The sequence below is a fragment of the Sardina pilchardus genome, chromosome 11 (genome assembly GCF_963854185.1).
Source record: "Sardina pilchardus chromosome 11, fSarPil1.1, whole genome shotgun sequence".
NCBI classification, from domain to species: domain Eukaryota; kingdom Metazoa; phylum Chordata; class Actinopteri; order Clupeiformes; family Clupeidae; genus Sardina; species Sardina pilchardus.
In genome coordinates this window covers 2,279,240-2,299,201 of record NC_085004.1, presented here as the reverse complement: position 1 = coordinate 2,299,201, position 19,962 = coordinate 2,279,240, and the positions used below count along the sequence as shown (strand labels likewise).

At 44.1% G+C, this 19,962-nt stretch overlaps 1 protein-coding gene across 1 annotated transcript in view; it reads left to right on the top strand.

Annotated features, from left to right (window-relative positions):
• The first annotated feature begins 11,710 nt into the window (after positions 1 to 11,710).
• The window catches only part of fbn1 (fibrillin 1), a 65,910-nt gene continuing 57,658 nt past the window's right edge, over positions 11,711 to 19,962 (top strand). Inside the window, exons 1-6 of the mRNA XM_062548665.1 lie at positions 11,711 to 11,967; positions 12,184 to 12,458; positions 13,555 to 13,637; positions 14,494 to 14,592; positions 15,614 to 15,709; positions 15,861 to 15,956. Of these exons, the coding sequence (XP_062404649.1) occupies positions 12,292 to 12,458; positions 13,555 to 13,637; positions 14,494 to 14,592; positions 15,614 to 15,709; positions 15,861 to 15,956 (541 nt within the window). The 5' untranslated portion in view covers positions 11,711 to 11,967; positions 12,184 to 12,291. The remainder of the gene's footprint in view (positions 11,968 to 12,183; positions 12,459 to 13,554; positions 13,638 to 14,493; positions 14,593 to 15,613; positions 15,710 to 15,860; positions 15,957 to 19,962) is intronic.

Below are 19,962 nucleotides of genomic sequence, written 5' to 3'. Positions count from 1 at the left end.
ATGTGGACACATTTTTAAATGTCTGTATTGTATGACTTCAGCCACAAGATGACACTATAGCGTTAAACTAGTAAAAGGCTGACATGGAAAAAATCTCGCTTGAGTGGTGAACTCAAGCAAATCACAAAATACATATCCTAATACTCACCTCCAGATTACTGTCAAAATGCACCACACATTTGGGATCAATTATCACCATGTTAGGGATGCACAGCATTTTCCCATCAGACCCAAACTCACCAGTGTCTCCACCAACACTCACCAAAAAGCTTGATTTATTTTGTTTATTCGTTTCTCAACAGAGAAGAACACTGTCGCCGCGTCCAAATGTGTGTGTGACTCTCTAAGCTGCCTCGGAGCTGGAGGCCCGTCGGGTCCTGGTCAGGCCATCTGTGGCAGGGGTGACAGAGGGGAGGTGATTGCCATTTGATGACTCTGGGTGTGGAGCGCTGGGGCCTTGCGAGGGCCGTTTCCATGATGATCCAAAGGAGGGTCCTGGCGGAGTGATGTCAGTCCTCCGGGTGAACCAGCAGGGGAAATTCCATCAGGCCTCGCAGCGCTGACCTCCGACTACACCCTTCAGCGTCTGAAGCGAAGCCCGGCTCTCACATGGAGGCCGAGGGCCATCTGCTAGGTCTACGCTATGCTAGGGCTACACATTGTGTTCTGTATGAAAAAGCATTATTGTACTGAAGTATAATGCAGTGTGAATGCAAATCGAGGGCTGAGAACCAAAGAGGCATAAGTGGCATTTCACCAACTTTACAGGAGAGCCAAAACAAATCTAACTGCTTCTATATGTTCACAGTTAAAGACCTTTGGTTTTTGTTCAATAATGTTATATTTATAAATATTTTACTTCTATAATTTTGTCAGCTAAGAGAGCTCATCAAGAGCTTGCAGGTGATATATATAACTCAATTTTGACCAAAATGTCACTTACGCCCCTTTGGTTCTCAGCCCTCGAAATGTGACCACACTAGGGCGAAAGCCCCTATAGATTCATGCACTATAGCTCCATAGGAGTGGTCAGAGGTCATTGTTGATGGACTGAGTGTTGTTCCAAAATGAACCTCTTGTTTTTTGATAATATTCTGTAGGCCTCTGACCAAGCGTGTTTTTTTCCTCTGGACTCGGCCTCTCCAGTACCGTTCAACTGTGCACGCTGAACAACTCCAAGCGTTCCAGTGATGCACCATTAGGAAGACCAACCTAACGTCCAGGCTGACGTCAGCCGCGTGAGGACGGGGACGGAGATGAAACCATACCTTCTGGTGTCCAGTGCATCCAGTGGCCGCGCCTGTCACATCCCATTACTCAGAGGCCAGGCTGAGCCCATGGGAAGGCCCGTCTGCAGCAGCCAGGGGAGAAAAAAGACAGAAAGAAAACATTGAGTGGCCCTTCCAAATGAAATGAAATGTGAAATGATATATGTTGTCTTCCAGGACGGGCGAGGCTGACACATTGTAATGTTTTTTTTTTTCCATGTGTTTTTATAACCAAGTGTATGTCTTGAACTCATTCGCATTTGTTGCCTTTCCTTGTGGTCAGAAAAAAAACTTTTTCTAGTTGATTAGTTCATAAGGAAAGTAATAAGACCACCTACTGTACGTACAAAGAGTGCTACAGTATGCTTTGTCCGTGTCTTTTTCCTTCTAAGAAAAGTTGTTTGGTGTATTATCAGTGGATTTCAGCACTTTAAGAATGACACATTCAGCCATCCAGAGGTTACAGTTAGCTCTTTAGCTGTTTAGACTAGAATACCTGTGCAGTATATCTAATTTGTTTTTCATGCTGTTTTGTTGGGGCAGACAGAGACCAGTGTCCCTCCTTGGAGCTGCACTTCAGCTGAGAGAGATTCTGCTGGGGCCTCAAGCCCTTATGGTGAGCCAAGATTTGCCCTTAATGACTTCAGTCTAATGTCTACCAGTTGATCTACAATTTCTTCAAATTGCACCTCTGATTGGTGGCCTGCTTTTACGTAAGGACACAGTATACATCTGTCTTGCTTTCCAGACAGCCGTAAAGGACCAGGAACCTAGAGACCTAATTTGAAGCTTCAGTATTTAGCATGTAGTACAACACTTATCAAATGTTTCAGTTTTGGGGGAGATGTATGGCTTTTTAAAAGCAGCAATACACACAAACATGTTCGTAAAACTAAACACACAATTGAGAGAGCTAAAAAAGCATCCAGAATTGTGTCCAGCCCTCTGCGCTCATAGTTGTCTTCTTTCTGAGGTAATTATTGCTATCATTCATGCTGAAAGCATGGCTCAGGCGCTTGATTGTTTCCGGCTGTGGCTATTTCACACTGATGTATATTAGCACAGCCCCGACTGTCAGTGCATATTTCTTCTCCTGGCATCTGTTTGGGGAACGCTCTAACACGACCCGCTGGTCTGTGGTGCTCGTGGCTCAGCCTCTGGATGGTGTTTCTTCAAGTCTGTTATTATGTTGCTACCGGCGTCACGCCCATAATGCATAGAGAGGCTTGCATGGGATTTACAACTCATTTCGAGCTTTGACAGTAAAGACCTCTACATCACTGTCATAGATGCTAACTGGCCCTCATGTTGTGGCTATCAGGCGAGGCGCTGTAGGAAACCTCACTGTTGCGAGGCTTAAATGCGTGCCGGGAGGTTTCTTCAGTAGGCTAGTGTCTGTTGAGCATGTGAAGCAAGATATGGATTGTGACAGCTAAAGCAGCGCTTCAGTCCGTAGCATGTTTCTTGTAGCCCAAATTCCTGGGGAAAAAATATCTAGTGCACTTGAATGTCTGCCACGGACAGGGAATGAGGGAGCAAAGCACATTTTTGCAAGCTTTTCCATTTATTTATTTATTTATTTTACATTTCATCAAAGCAAAAGGCTTATAAACCAATGTCATGAAAAACCAATTGTCTTTTATCAGTCAACATGGTTCTTCAGACTATTGAACATATTGGGGAATATTTTCCTTTTGTTTCACCCTATAATTCCTTTTATTTGAGTAAGAGAAGTTCTATCCATTTCTCCAGTCTCTGGATGCCCATAAAGATAACTTCTTTTATTGTTTGTGACAGAATCTGTGTGCTTGTGGAGATGTGATGTGTGCTCGCTGATAAGCCAAATTCACACTCATCCCAGTGCATTGGTTCCCCCTTGTGGCATGTTTATAGGATCAGTGTCAGTTTGGGACACTTTTATGTTTAATGATAATTCAAATGGCCCCCAAATGACGTATTGTTTAGAGGAAATCAGCATGTGTCACGCTAGTACCAACTGACGATGACATACATGTACAACCATTCAAAAGCAAACCTCGATTACAGCCTGTCGTCGAGTGGGGTTATCACTACTTGTTTTATTGTTGTATAAAACAAATAGACTGTTGAACCCAGCACAAACAAACCCATTTTCATGCGAGCTTTGGGACAGCTATCACTCCAGCGAAGATCCGGTGCCGGTCCAATGCTTGACATACTGCTAAAAGTATGTTGTTGACAGTTGAGGCTGTGGCGCTCGCATCCCAACGGAAAGATGCATTTGGAGGGGTTCTAGTCACATAAATCTCGATGCCTCTGCTCTGAGAGCCTGTTTTGTCAGATTGAGGTCAAAAAAGACTGAGGAACGCTAAGGACTCGGGGCGAAAACAAGTCTCCTGCAGCTGTAAACACAGCGCTGCTCCCTCTCCCAGATTTGCACTCCTTGCGAGGACAGACTCTCCTGGTGAAACACTGACTGAGACACTATTGGCCTAGAACAGAAAGTATACAATTCCTGAAGAACTTAAAATAGGAGAGAATGCTTTGGAACATTGCATCACTGAATCATTGAAGAAAAGAAATGTCATGAGGTAGCCTACATTTGAAAGCAGGCAGGTCTGAGTGGATACCTGCTCTAAGGAAAGGGTTGGAGTGAGCCGACTGGGACTTCTCCCAAGCTCCCAGTCCCACCAGTGGGGTAACATTAGGTCATACGCCCATGGACTCATATCTACCTCGCCCAAGACCAGTTACCCAAGAAAAATAATGACCTACTGTATGAGGTCATCTGAAACGTTGCGTGTTGCACGTGTAGCTGCTCTGTGCAACCTATAATGATCACCACGCACACACACACACACACACACACACACGCACGCACGCACGCCGCACGCACACACACTTCACAGGTCTCTCTGAAGCAGGCCTGTGATGTGAACCTGCTGCACTGAGTAATGCCTTCTAGCGGAGAGAAGTCAACATCCCACCTCAGAACTCAGCGATGGCAGCCAATGGATCGCCTGACTCCGATCAGGGAGGGGACGCATAAACATGGTCAGGGGATGAGTCAAGGAATTGCCGCGAGGACGTCTTGAGCAGTGGCCCCTGTCGCAACACACACATCAGGCGCACCAGTGCATTGAGCAGAGACATCTTCGTGAAACAGAGTGTGGTCTATTTCTTGCTAGATCACTGTTTTCGTTTTAGGGCTTTGTTTGTTTTGGGGAGACTATGATGCACACAAACGCCCCCCCCGCCCCCCCCTCCCCTCGTGCACTCTTGGTTTGAGGTAAGGCATGATAGATTTGGATGCATCATTTCCTGTGGGACTCAGAGTGGAAACAGATGCGGCGAAACATATCTGTGCTTCGCAGACTTCTTTGGGAGAGAAATCTTCAGGTCATGGAGAATAATTAAAGTCCCAGTGAGGAGCAAAGTGCCTGCAGCTGAGCATACACAATTAGCTGCGTCAGCTGCAGCCATATGTTGGACGGATAGGGAGGCAGGATGGAGCGCGGCCAACCCTGATACCCTCTCTGCCCACCTCCACCACGGGGCCAAGCGACATGTCCCCACCTACTGTACTTCTCCGCGCCGACTTCCAGCACGTTCTCTCCAGCCCTTTTTGGTTCTCCTTCTTGTTCTCTTGTTCTCGTCGTGAGGGAAAATATCTTGGGATGAGAGTCAGAGTGGCCTGGCTCCCAGCATCCAGACGCCATGCTGATGAAAGGGAAGGCAGCTGGCACAAGAGTCTCCAAAACAAGCCATGGCTGCCGGCTCTATCTGCTCGTTTGGGGGCGGAGAAACAAACACAGGCGAGGCAGTTTTGCATGACGGAAAAGGGTCAATATCTCCATAAACAACAGCTTTTAAAGGGGCATGAAATCGTCTCCTCAACCCCATGTTATCAAAGTCATGCCGAGCTAATCAGAATGGGATCTGTGGGAAATAAACCATGTCTCCTTATCAAGGCCATTGGCTGGGTTTGTTTTACTTTACAAGTCAACAGGAAGATGTTTGGAGAGGAATCTGTGAGGGAACAAATTCATTTGTGGTGGGTGATGAATGCATCAACACTTGGTTCTCAAGTCAGTCAACGTGGATTCACTGAGGAACCAGCTTACAGTGGGAGAAATATATGTATATGTACAGTACTGTATTACACATGGTTTTGGACTTTTTACTCATTAAAAAAAGACAGCTCAAGCATAAGGAATACTTTTGACATGCTTGGGAAGTATCTTTTCCACTGAGACATACCAGGACATACCGGAAGGCTTGTTGTTTAAAATATTTTGCAAGAACCCATGCATGTTTAGAGACTAGAAGTTGAAGTGGTCAGCTTGGACCTTGGATGACGTCACGTGAAGTTAAAAACCTGTTGCATATGACAAACTAGCAAGATAAATAGGCCTGTTGATGTCTAAATAAGGTGTGGGGAATTACCCTGGGGCTGAGGTATGTCTCTTGTTTAGATGCTTGTCATTTGTTTGTCCTACCACCAGGCACGCATCTGTCCTTTCTGAGTCACTTTGGAAACGACATGCGGATAAACTGAATCCTAGATTAATGAATGCCCCACAGTGTTATTCTCCCACCCCATCAATTCAATGCAGGCCACATGTGCTGGTCTGTGTAATGTGATTTTGAGTAGCAGTGCCACATCATAAATCCCTCGTACCCATGGGTTTTCCCGAGGCCTTGAGTGAGTCTTCTGGCTTTGGCTGGGCGACATGTGACCGTGCATGTTAAGCCTCCATTGTCGCGGTGACCTGGGCCTGCCTGCCTGACTGACTGGGGTGTGGACGTCCCAGCAGGGAGCCGGTGGAATTGTGCCGCCGTTGCTGCTGGCCGGGCGAACGTGCCGAACGTGCCACTGTTGCTGGAGCCAGGGGCAGCTGGGATGGGCTGAGTTGGACTGGGCTGGGCTGGGCTGGAGTGAGCTGACGGCATTTCTGTCTGTTGTAGTGGTCTCACTCTCTCTCTCTCTCTCACTCTCTTTCTCTCTCTGCACATTCTCAGACCTTTCCCACAGCGTGAGACTGACTAGAGGAAATGGCGTGTCCTCATGGCTTCAAGAACAGTATGCCCCTGAGCTTGACTCTCTCTCTCCCTCCCTCCCTCCCTCCCTCTCTCTCTTTCTTGCTCTCTCTCTGTCTGACTGTTTCCCTCTCCCTCTCACAATGTCTTCTCCTTGTGAAACTAGGTCAGTTTCTGTGGAATGAAATCAAATCAAATTACTACTGTGAATATAATGAATTAGGTTTAATTCAAATTTTCAGAATTTGTAAATCACACGACACATTCGTGTTGATTCAGAATGTTGTTTATCTGACGTGACAGTCTTATCCATATTACTGCTAATCTTTTGAGCAGCACAAAATGATGGTTGAATGGTTAAAAGTAAACTTGTTTAACCAAGTTTTAAAGTACTCTGTGTAAAATATTTAACGCATGATTTGTTAATGAGTCTTTAATGCATGATTTGTTAAATTGCCCGAATGTTAAATTGTAAGTCGTCTGATGCGTCTGATCATTGTTTAACATCCTCAGCAATTGTCATTAACATCAAATTGTGCTCTGACTGTTTTGCATCAGACTGCAGAGTTAAAGCCTGAGAAGCAAACTGTTTTTGATTACTGTCGCAGTTCTTTGGCTCAGTGACACTCCAACCCTCCCCAGTATCTGTGCTTACGGCAGCACCCCATGTTGTACCTCATCACACGTTCTAGCGCTTCTACTGTACACACGGTATGTACTGTATACATAGCATGGAGAATGCTGTGGTCAGAGTTAATAATACAATACTTCACTCTTTAGTTCAGATGCATATCAGCACAGATGTCCCCATACAACGATGGGCTGGGTGGGGTTGGGGGTAAATGAGGAACAGAATGTTTTCCATCCCTAAGATGGTCAAATATGTGGGGAGACATGTTAACTCACACGGCATGTTGAGATAAATGCCTGAAGTGGAAGTTTGTGCACTTATGTGCCCTACTGTGGATGGGTTGCTTCCGGGAGGGAAGGGGAAAACAGTAAACAAAGAGTTTGCCTGGAAGCTGGCGACCTCAATCCAAAAAAAGGATTCACCTGAAGTTGACTCTGGAATTTAAATATCTCCAGGCATTTTTTGCTGTGTGTTAAAAATGAGAACTTTTACAACTGAACAATTATGGTCCTGTCTAAGCCTATTCTGTGTGACATTCCGGCCACATTCGCTGTGTTACATTCTGTTGTGTCTCGTCCCGGGGCCTCCTGAAGCCAAATTCACTCATGATTTCCCAGAGCATAACTTTTTTTTTATCCGAGTTTGACAGGAAGCAGTCGGGATCTTCCTCGGCCTGCGAGTGCAGAATAGTTCTGTAATCAGAATCATCCCCTCCTCGCTAAGGTCTAGAGCTTCTTGCAACATCAGCAGCCCAAATGCTGTCCAGCGGACAAACTAGGGACTTACCCATGGACTGCTCCGGCGTGATGAATGAGTCAGGTCTTGGAAATGCTTGTTGTCTCCGCACTGCTCTTTTCCACTGCATCCTGAGTGTGGCGTTTGATGTATTGTGTGAACCCACCTGTTCCTGCTATCTTTCTGAACTAGCCGAGCCAAAAGCACATGTGGCTGAATGAGGAGGCGCGCGTGTGTGTGTGTGTGTGTGTGTGTGTGTGTGTGTGTGTGTGTGTGTGTGTGTCTATGTGTGTGTCTATGTATGACAGAGAGGGGCTTGGACAGGCTTTCCCTTCACTTCATTCAGTGTCTGTTTTGCTTTACCAGCTGGACAGTGGATCCCCTCCCTGTGAGCCCCTTAACAAACTATCTCAGCACAGCAGTGAGCCATTAGGTAAAGCAGACGTAGCTGCGCTGGAAAGTTTGCTCCAAACATGCTGGCCTCCAAACACACTGTTTCCGAATGCATTTAAAGAGGACAAAAGAGTGTGCAGAGCTCCACATTACAGTATGTGAGCTTCTACTTACTCTTCACACGTTCCTCATACATCATGAAAATGATGCCTATCAATGCTCTCAGCTGATAACATTTTACATTTGCCCATGTTTTGAACATTTTGTTGATTTAGTATGGCTTCATGAATCACGACTGAACATGTAACATGTTTGAATGTCAAAAGCATCTTAATTATGAGTTATGAAACATTAGGAAACAGCTTTGTGTTTGAGCAATACATTTTCATCTGTGCTCCATCTCATTCTCCTCCGGCATCTGGCAGGGAGACTGGCAACAGTCCTGTTGCTAAAGACAGGAGGAAATGAAATAAGACGTGCAGTGTGGGGCCAAAGACAATAAATAGTGTGAGAAAATTTGAGGAAAGTAAATGTTTGAAGCAGAAGGACTGATCATCAGAATCGCAGCTATTAGGAGAGCATTGTGAAAGGCCACAGACAGCGCTGCCATATTGTGTCCGGCGAAAAAGTGAAACTGCTAAGACGGCAACAAAGACTGCAAAAAAAAAAAAAAAAAATCCGATTGTAAGTAGGTCACAGTTTTCGCCCTCCCACATCTGTTTTATTCATAGTATTTGAGCTCACATGCAGTATGGCCCATAAGGCAATTTCAGGCTGAGGATAAACAGCCTGAAATGCTGTGGAGAATAACATTCAAAAAATAGTAGTGCTGTAAGGGCTCTTGTTTGGTCATAGCTGAAGAAAAGATATCTAGAGTGAGAGTTGCTGTTCTAGGCATGACTCTGGACAAAAAAAGTTTCCTCCCACAGCAAAAGCATAGGAGTGCGTCTCAGATTTGGAGAGGGAGATGAAAGTCTGCTTTAGTGTGAATGGCCTTTCGCATACAATTTCCTGTGGAGGGAGAGCACGAGTTAAAACAAATAAAAACAGCAGAGGAACCAACGAAAGCCAGAGCACTTGGCAGAGACCGGGCCGAGCTTTAGAGCGATCCGTTTAACCGCAGCTCTGACGCCCTGGCCTCTGCGCTCCTCGTATCTTCATGGGTTCATGGAAGACATGTCAGTTTGACATAGCCTTGTCATTACTGGGATTCTGCACACACACTCACACACACACATACTTAATGGCCAGATAGCACAGGGCTGGAATGCTATGGTGGTTTGAGCGGTCCGTCCAGCAGGTCAAATGTGCTGGAGCGAAAACCAATGAATCTGCGGCGTCCATAAACAACCACAGGCAGACCTTCCCCCCACACTCTTCATTTGAGGCAATCGCAACATCTCAGCTGATTATGACAAACGGCAGAGAAGATCTCAGAAGATGAAGGTAAACACGATAAATCAAAGGCCCCGTCCACTGTACTCATTACAGTAAGAAAACACATCGCGCCTCTTCTGCGCCTGCATGGAGAGGGTGAGCTGGAGCCTGGAGGTGCTCCTCCCTGTACTGTAGCCCAGGGCAGGCGATGAGGCTACTCTTTGTGTTATTGATGAGCGGGCCGTGGCGCTGCGGAGAGTGATTTCAGGCTTTAGCTCGGCACCAGTGACGGGTACCCCGCCAGTGTTTGCTCTGGAGGGGGAGAGGAAACCTAAGACCCAGCGCGATCACCAGCTGTTCTCCTCATCTGGAGAAGAAGGGAGCGAGAGAGAGAGAGAGAGAGAGAGAGAACGAGAGAGTGAAGGGAGTAAGTGAGTGAGAGAGAGAGAGTGAGAGAGAACGAGAGAGTAAAGGGAGTAAGTGAGTGAGAGAGAGAAAGGGAGTGAGTGAGAGAGAGTGAGTGAGAGAGACACAGAGAGAGAGAGAGAGAGGGTAAGTGAAAGAAAAGGAGAGAGAGAGGCATTTTGGCCTCCTACCAGATCTCCACACCAAGGGCTGGCTGCATGGAAGAACTCGACTCACTTGTTTCAGACCTTATTCCAACAAGGGCCGGGTGTGGCTCACAAAACAAATCATTTCCATGTTAGAGAGTTCTGCTCCGTTTTCTCCCACCCTCTCTCTGAAATTCCCTAATATTTTCTCTCAAACAGCCCCTCATTAGGCCTTCTGAAATACTTCATGCAAAGACAGACATGCACTTTTATTCGTTAAAGGAGAATTCTAGGCCAAGTAGTCTGCATAACGAGCCAGTCGTCATGTCTGGGATATTGTGACACTGTCAATATTTCATACAGTATAAGATGTGTTTTTCTTCCTCCTGTTATATAGTGTCTGTACACTGATGGCATCAGCAGAAAATGTCAAACTTAAAAAATAAATTCAGAAAATCATAGAAAAATGCATGCCTTTAGAATTGATACTGTCATTGTGAGCAAAATATACTGTAACTCATTTTAACATTAAACATAGTTTGGTTTTCATACATGGAAACTGAGTGAATTACTTGCCAACTTAAATAAATTTAACTGAATTATGCTAGCTGAACTGACCTGAGCAGCTGCTATGAAATGTGCTCTTTTGTATTTTTGTTGATGGATTGTCTACAAAAGTATGTAAGATACAGTATATCCCTATAGAAATTCCATTGTGAGATTTAATGTAAAAAGTACACATCTGGAGAAATACAAATCAAATACCATATTGCAGGTATAGCTAACATGGACATAGTGTTTTATTTTACATGTGTTGTGCAGATCACTTTGGAGTAGCCTATTAAATGATTTCCCCAAATGGCTTCCCCGCTGTTGTGCTTAAAAATGGTGTTGACGCTCATTTCTCTGAGATGCTACGTTTGAAACGCCGTAGTTTGGAGGAAGCACCACTGGTCTTGTTATTGGGGTTGCAGTTTGAGGGAGGAAGGCAATAAATTCGCTCACACGGACCAGTCCAAGTCCAATGTCAGGTTTCAGGAGAGGCTGAGGGGAGTCAATTGTGCATTGTTCGAATAGCCACTCAGCGGATTCATTACATGACTCAAGGGCCTGTGATAGACTGCCAGACACAAAGCAGACAAGCAAAACGTGCCTTGGGACAGGGACAAGAGATGATGCTGTGTCCAAAATATGAATAAGTCACAAGACTGGACATAGCACAGAGTATTACCCTCATCAAGCAGCACAGGACAAGCAGCATGTGCTCTTCACTTGTGTGTGAGTGATATGATGAATTAACAGAAATGATCCCAAATAGGTGTAAGATGATACTTAAAGTTGTAGACATAAAACAAGCCATGGAATGAGACAATTCACAATATGTGTATGCTGAAATTGTAGAGCACTCTAATTGTGCTTCATTTAAAGCAAATGTCACCTCTGAATGTCAGCTGAATCAACAGCATAATCACAACAGTTTGTAAAGGAAAGTAAACACAGGGCTGATTCCCCCATTCTCTCTCTCTCTCTCTCTCTCTCTCTCTCTCTCTCTCTCCCACTCTCACTCTCTCTCTCCCTCTCCCTCCCGTCTTTTTTTTAAAAGTTAACCCACCGCACTTAATTTGAGCAGGAATTAGTGTATCGCGAGACCAGGAGAGAAAGTTTCGTCGGAAAGTGGAGCTGTGGATGAGAGCAGGGGAGCAAATTCAACAGAGACGATGAGAAGGAGTCTGCGAGGGGATTATTTCTCATCATCTTGCTAAATGCCCAAACATCTTTGATTATCATTTCATTCAAACCTCCATCACACCGATACATCAGATTGATCGGAAAGCTACATGATGGTGTGAGTTACATTGCGTTTGAACGACTACGTCTTCTGTTTTGGGACTTAAAAGTGTCCCTTGAAAACGTTTATGCAGCGCAGTGTTTGAAAACAATCGCACATCTTGTTGGTTTGGTCACGAAGGAACAATCTCCTTTCGGAGAAAAGGTACGACATAGTAGGATTTTGCTTTACTGTATTGCATTTATTTTCTGTTGTCCGTTACAAGAATTTATGAGCATGCATTTTAGCACAAACTTGGTAAGCGTTTTTACAGTTAAGAACTCTGACGCATCTTGTCTTGCAGTGAATGTTCAACTTAGTTAGTTTCAACATCTGAATAGATGCATTTCCTGTTAACAACTATGCTTTTCTTTTTTCCAGACTTGGGATCATATACATATTTCAGTAAGAAGAGGGATTCTACTCGGTGATATACAGTTTTTAAAGAGGAGAAGCGCATTTTGAATTGGGAAGGAACATAAAGGCAGTATGTGGCAGGGGTGGCTGCTGAAGTTTACCCTGGGACTTGCAGCGGTCTTGTTGGTCAAAGTCGATGCCCAAGATGTTGGCATCTTAGAAAGCAAGCCTGGTAGATCCGCTGAGCAAAGAGCCAACAGGTCGAAGCGGAGAGGCGGAGGTCAAGATGTTCTCAAAGGGTAGGCTACTTTTTCTTTGCGCGCTCTTAGCAAGTCCCCCCCCCCTCCTCCCCCAATACCTCCACCTGCCCCATACGTCTGATAATTAACCATGACTAGACAGTATGCATCATGCATGACTAACAACTAGTAAAGTATGATATTAATAAAAAAGTAATAATAATGATGATGATGATGATGATGATGATGGTGATGATAATAATCAGATTTGAGATATAAAACAGTGTGAGTAGGGTCAAGAACTTGGTCACATGAGATATTAAATTATTATCTCATTGATTTGTACAGTAATTATGAACTAATAGAACTGAGCATTTGACTTTAAATAAGCCCCACAATGGTCATCAGCAGAGCGTTCAGTCTCAGGCTTTTCTGTTCCTAATTTGCCAAGAAATGAGCTGGCCTGATGGGAAGGCTGGAGGAGAGTTTGGTAATTAAATACTGGCAAGCTGCAGCATTCCTGCTTTGCTGCAAAAATAAGTTATACTTTAAACAAAGGAGTCCATTGGACATCCGTTCCTCTAGGAATGCTCCACAGAACACTGGCACACCATTGTAATGCAGATGCTGTTCAATTCTTTTTCTCTCCTTGCACCATATCCTAGACGACATGTGAGCATATGTATCAGCACACTATAGTATATGTGTCAGTATAATATCAACAGGTTGAATAATGTGTAAAATGATGTATCTCTGGCCATTTTTATGTATTAGACATTACAATAGCTGTGGGGGTGTTTTGCTGTTTCCTATAGTGTCACTTCCAGTCCCATATGTAAATATTGCATGCATCTGAGTATTCAGGTGAAGTGTGTCAGATCCTTGATTTATAATGCACCCCAGGTTATTGCTAGATTAGAACATGACCAATAGGTTGTGCTGTTTGTCCTCTGCGCTTTCACTTCAGCTTGTGTAGAAATGTCACTCTGGATGACTGTTATAATAGGTCATTAAAATAACATATTGCTCAGAATGTATAGAAAGTCAATATTCTCCATAAGCAGATGTCACAGAGTTTTTCCTTTCAGCATGCGCACCAAATGTAGTGCAGTCGACTTCATGCGAAGTGTCTTGAATTGTTTATGCTCTACATCAGGCCAAATGTGTGCGGATCACGTTTCAACTCTTACTGTTGCCCTGGGTGGAAGACCCTTAGTGGAGGAAACCAGTGCATTGTTCGTAAGTGTGACAGCCCTTGTACATATTTTCTTCAGTCTAAAACACATGTCTTGTAAAATTTACTGTAAGAAAGAGAATTTCAGTTATGAAGAGAGACCGCCTTGTAACTGTCATCTAAATAAAGCAACATGTGGGCCTACAGCAGGGGTATCATATGCATGATAAACTTGCACTATACACATGCAGTACATTTAATTATACAGCATGCACATGCACATGTGCCGCTATAGTATAGCTGTGTAGGCATAATGAAATATTGATGTTGCTACTTTCAGACATTTTGGACATAGGAATGAGAACTTGATTTGTGTGTATACATTTGTGTGTGTGTGTGTGTGTGTGTTTCTTTAGCAAGGTCGTAGGCAGAGTTATGGGCCAAAGAGCTATGTGGTAGTAGGCCTGCTTACAATGTGGGTAGCCCAAGTTTGGTACAGATCCACGCTCCACAATGTTGTTTTTCCTCCTTGAACAAATAGAAAGCTGCTTTTTTCCCACACGTGAGGGCTCAGGAAGGCTGCTGTCTCTCAGCCCTGTTTTCTATGATTGCAGTCTGGCTGTCTGCCCTACTCTGGACAGGGTCATGATATTGTTTCACAGTTGAAACCAAGGAAGTGGGGTCAAGCTCGACATTCTCCCTGATTGATCTGAAAGTTGGTTTACCTTGCCAGCTCCAAGTCCCGGGGGACGAAGCACCGCTGTGCGATTTCCCTTCCTTTCATTCGCTGCCCCTGCCCCAGCCTGAGCCCTGCTGCCCCCAACCTCTCCGGCCCACGTGTGATAAACAAGTATCTCTCTCTGTTTAGTCTGGCCTGATTTGTCCCATTCTGAGGCTCTTTGATCTCGCTGCCCTCCACAGCCATTTGCAGAAGCTCCTGTGGAGATGGGTTCTGTTCCAGACCCAACATGTGCACCTGTCCAACTGGTCAGATCTCCCCATCCTGCGGCTCCAAATCAGGTAATGTGCTGGAAATTTCCATTCGAGATGTTAGTGGGGGACCCTGTACAATCCACTCACGAGTTTCTGTCTAATTAGTTGTCTGTGCCTCACAGCAGAACCAAATGACTCTCCCTCTTCTCCATTTGGAGTGCGTTTACACAATTTCTTTTATCACTGTTGTTGTCACAATGTCTTATCACAATTGCTAGACTAGTATTAGCGTCATTAATGTAACCACCGCCATTACACTGACATGTAACCATAGCCCTCTGGCAAGCCACTGTTAGCCCATTACACACAAATGGAAAAGAAAACAATAGGGTCTCTGAAAATGTGGGGATAAGGATCACGTTAATGTTTCCTCCTGTTCAGTTGGGATGTTTTTTTGCGCTTTGGCAAAGATCATTCTAATTGAAATCAGTTTTTGGTTTCTGCCCTGCCTTGTGCATGATGTTATATCCGGTCCTATGCCTAATTCCCTTGTGTTTATGTGTCAACAGTGCAGCTGGGTTGCCTAGAAGTATGTTATTAAAATTCACTTAGGACAGTGTCCTAATGTCGCATCATTTAGTTCGTTGCTATGTTAAATAGGTCACATGGCTCAGTCGCACATTTTGACTACAGGCTAGTCTCAATGCTCTGCACTGGGTGTGTTCTGTGGAAAAGATCCATGAGTAACTGCCTCATGTTTTAACGTAGGCAACACAGCAGTTTTACACACTCTGGTCATTTGTTTTTGCCAGTTAAATTAGTATATGTGTTTTTCCAACCCCCTGGTGTCCTGTCATTGTCTTATAAAACATTTATAATGCTTTTATAAGCTAAATGGTAACCCAGCGGTCTGCTCTTGAGTACTTACATTTGTTGCTGTAGCAAAGCCTTATGGGATCAGAGTAGAGATGGATCTAAAATGATGACCCATTGGTCAGCGGGCCCCCATGTACCCAGTACGTCAGGAATCTGTATCCTGAAGGCATTGTTACTGTAGGTGTTTGTCCCAAAGCTAATGCCCGCTCACTGCTCTTTCTCTGGACTGTAGTTCAGCACTGCAACATCCGCTGCATGAACGGAGGAACCTGTGCAGAAGACAGCTGCATGTGCCAGAAAGGATTCAATGGAGCTCACTGTGGACAACGTAAGATCCGTTTATCCTTAACGGCGCAATGTTCTTGATAAGGCCCCAATTGGAATGCATGATCCTTTGTTCTAATTAGGACAATTTAATGGTGTAGTAGGCCCCTGCTTAAAAGGACACATTGTCATATGTTCCCCTGTTTTTTTCACAGCCGTTTGTGAGAATGGATGCCTAAATGGTGGTCGATGTGTGGCTCCCAACCGCTGTGTCTGCACCTATGGTTTCACTGGAGCCCAGTGTGAAAGAGGTAAAAGACTACGTTTTTTTGTTGTCTCTTTATCACAGGACATGCTTTGGATAAAAAAAAATCATCTTTTTATCATTTTCATCTGCGACAGAGGTGTGGCAGGCAATATTAGTAGGAGTTGTTCAGTGGCACTTCTGGAAGTCTGGAGTGACATGATAAAAGAGGTGGCTCGGAGGAGACATTTCATTTTATTGTCTGCTTTTCACATGCATGCATAAGAAGTCAGTGAAGAGACAGTCTCGTCTTTTTCAGCCATGATGTACATAGACACCATTTCCTCTCCACATGGTTGTCTGGAATATGTACTTCTGCTGTGCAGGCTAGTCTGGCAGGACGTCAGCTATTTGTCATGAGCGTACTGTACTGTACGTACGAGCCAGTCAGATACTAGCTGATGTGCAAACAGATGTAAAGTGAGTTCCTCTAAGTGGCAGTTCTATGAATCAGAGTTATGTGTGATACCAAAGCAGCGTTATTAAATCTTGACATCATTGAGACTCTGCTATAACCCCAATAAAATTCGGGCTCTTTACTGTGGCTCCATAAGGCTGTCATAAGTCAGACTGACGCTCTATGTAATGTTGTTTTATATGCAGAGCATGGCTACCATCGCCTCTTAAATGGGATAGTTTTCGTTTATTGTATACAAGAGCTGGGCTGGCTCACGTATTCTGTTTCTACCTGTTGAGAGGGGTGGGATGGAAATGTGTTTCAGATTTATAAACAGAGCTGAACTACAGTACGAGTCGCATAAATGGGAAAGCTGGGTTCTGGACAGAGTATAATGGTTACGCCTAGAAGCTCCGAGCCAAAGGCAATATCAGAAATGTTACTTCTCATGCCTGATTGTGGGCTGTGCACGGCGCCTTTGATTCCATATCACACAATAAAGACGAGGAAAAAAGATCTTAGTTTTCTTTCTGAACTGGGGGTTCCTGTAAGTCTGTCTCTGAGGCTTGTGTTGCTGTGGCTGTGAAGGGCTGTTTCGTCTTAGAGCCAATGACATTGGAGTCCCATCAGAGCCAATAGCCCACATGCAGATGGTATAAAGCCTTTGGTTTCTGTCAAGGAAATGTTTGGTTGGCCACCCCTCTGATATTGCAACCACAGATTAGCTCTTTATTTTGTGTTTTTATGTGTGTGGCATTGTAGCTTGAGTCCCCCCTATTTCTTTTCTGGTGCTTTTGAAAGGCTGCTTTTTGGAATATCTTGTCCATTTGGTCTCATCTGCTTTACTTGCTCTATTTAATGCAGATGTGTTGGAAGTTTGCTGCTGGAAATGGTTGTGTGAAAGAGAGGACTATTCTTTGCCTGGGTTTATTGCCAAGCATTTTTTCTTTCCTTATTTTTTGGAGAACACATGCATAAAAGCCTAAATAAGGAAAAGCAACATCATGTTTACAAAAGCAGAAACCTATATTTTGTATAGAAATGGTGAAGTCAGATATTTTTATTATAATCTAAGGTGTTATACATACAAACAAAGGGATGTCCATGTGATACTGGAGTCTTTCTGCAGTCTGTCAGCAGATATATAGGTTAAGAAATGTTTGTTTTCTTTTGGAAAGAATGAGTAGTGTCTTCAGTAATAGCCAAGTCAAACCAAGGAAAACAACTGTAGCTGATGACAGTCATTGAGCTGAAATTCAGTCAGTGAAAATCAGCTAAATAACAAGCACAGACATGAGTGTGTTTTCCAGTAAAACAGCACTATTTTGTTTCTCTGTCAGTAGTTCAGAAGTGAATTGTTCTTTTCAATTATCCTTTCTTTTAGTCCAAGGCAGCTAGTTGTAGTCTAGACAATGAAATGGGCTCCATCCTTACTTTACAATTTTAGAAAAAGGTTTGGTTTTGGCTCTGATGTGTGTTTAAGGACTTCATCAGTGTCAAGTGTAATTGGAGATATTTTAGGTTAACGATGGGATTCTTATCCAAGATTGGATTAGGTTAAATCTGAACTTTTCACTGTTGACAGTGAAGTATAGTAGCACTGATAATGGCATAGTTTGGATACTCCAAAGGAATTTACGGTCCCACCCCTCACTAAGGATATGTGTCCAAGGTTGTGGACTGACTTCATTAAATGCTGATTAATTTAATCTGGTTGCGCAGACTTAAAATATGACGTGGGCTGCAATATTATGAGGCAACCGCAAAATAAACACTTTGTTTGTGGTCACTTGGCAACAGGCTGAATTAGATGCAATACAAGATGTTTTTTTTTTATTGTTGACTTCTTGTTTTCCTGTCGCCTGTGTCTTATCACACATTTGTATGTCTCATGGTCAGTAGCAGTTAAATGATAGTTATCCACTACACAATATGGTGAGATAGCCTGCACTCATTCTCTGCTGTTTTTAAATCAGATTTTAAACAGTGTGTCATGGAATTCACTCTGATAGTTCAGTATGCACAGTGTAGACCATTTTGTGACCACATATTTAAAGGACACTGTGTTTGTTTGTTCAAGAGAGGAAATAAGGAGATAAATCTAGTCATAAAGCTGTGACCGAGTTGTAAATCTAGAGTTGGCTGGATGCTAAATGTATGTGATGGTATGCATTCAAAACGCTCCAAATGCCACAGGGACACCATTGTCTGGTCCTAGCGTTATGTGGGCTCTAAAAGCAGCAAATGAATACTGACAGCTGTCTTGAAATGAGTTCCACCCAAATATCCAAATCCACAAGACAGTTGAGGAACATGCTGGTGGATTAGGTCATCCAGTTTGTAGCCAGGGGAAGGCTTGGCATGGCTGTGCACTGAAGGTAATCCAAGAGCTGAAGGGAAGAAGGGAAGGCTGGGCTTAACTCTGGAACTCTGAGGCTGGAAAAAAAAAAAAACGTGAGACGTTAGATGGCATTTTGGTATAAACACGTTTTCTGGGACCCCTCCAGGAAAAGTAGTGACCTAATTCATTGTGTTGCTCTCACTTTCACACCAAATCTATTGTTTTTGTGTAAACATGGAGAAGCTCAAATGGAGCCAACGTTGAGACTCATATGGCCAGTTCAAGGCCTCCTCATTCAAGCCCACTCCCTGTTAACACAGGACAGAACAGAAAGTTCATGTATTTTTATATCGTGCGTGGGTGTATGTGTAAACAGTGTCTCAGGACTACGCTAATATCATAAAGCCAGTCCCTCAGACATCGTAAAAAGTTATAATTTGACCGTTTGCTGCCCAGCGTCTGCTGGTCTCCCTGGCCTGTGCACGGGGGCTGCTGCGATCCAGCGGAGGGGAGACTGCGGAGCTGTTTGCCGCCCGGATTGTTCCCAGATGTCTGCAGACACTGGGAGTATCCCACAGATGTGCTTGGACAAAGAGCTTGGATGAACACTGGAATGACACTACAGTTTCCCTCCACACAGGAACTCTCTATCTCATGTCTCATGTGAGCCTCAAGAGAGAGAGAAAGAGAGAGAGAGAGAGAAGAGAGAGAGAGAGAGAAGAGAGAGAAAGAAAGAGAGAGAGAAGGGAGAGAGAGAGAGCTATGCGAGATCCGTTTTTTCTTTATCGTCGCCATCATTTATGCTCCCTTTGTTATCCTCTGTGGTTTTACATCTTAGAACATGCATGATATATACGAAGTCGGAACGTTTCTGAAAGCTCTATCGAGGCGTTATGGACGTGAGGTCTGTTTTATAGAGCGGTGCTCGAGCCTAAGTGTAAGTTGTGTTCCGACCCTGCTGAAGAGCTGGGCCGTTAAACAGTCCTGCAGTCTCCTGCTGCCTTCATTCCTTCCCTACTGTAAGCAAAGGGCGAGAGAGGGATTACTGCAACAGGCAGAGCAGTGCGGTAGCATTAGACTGATACTACTCTCAAGTGTGAGCTTTTCCTGAACCCTTTCCCAGGCCCCTGGTGACTTCAGAAGAGAATTTGAGAGGGACTTCTGGGTAATTAATTACTCCCGATATGAAAATGAACGATTCTTTCTCGAGCGCAGGGCTTCGACACTGTAAAAGTACTTAAGAGGATTCTTTATAGAGAAGGATGACCTAGTTAT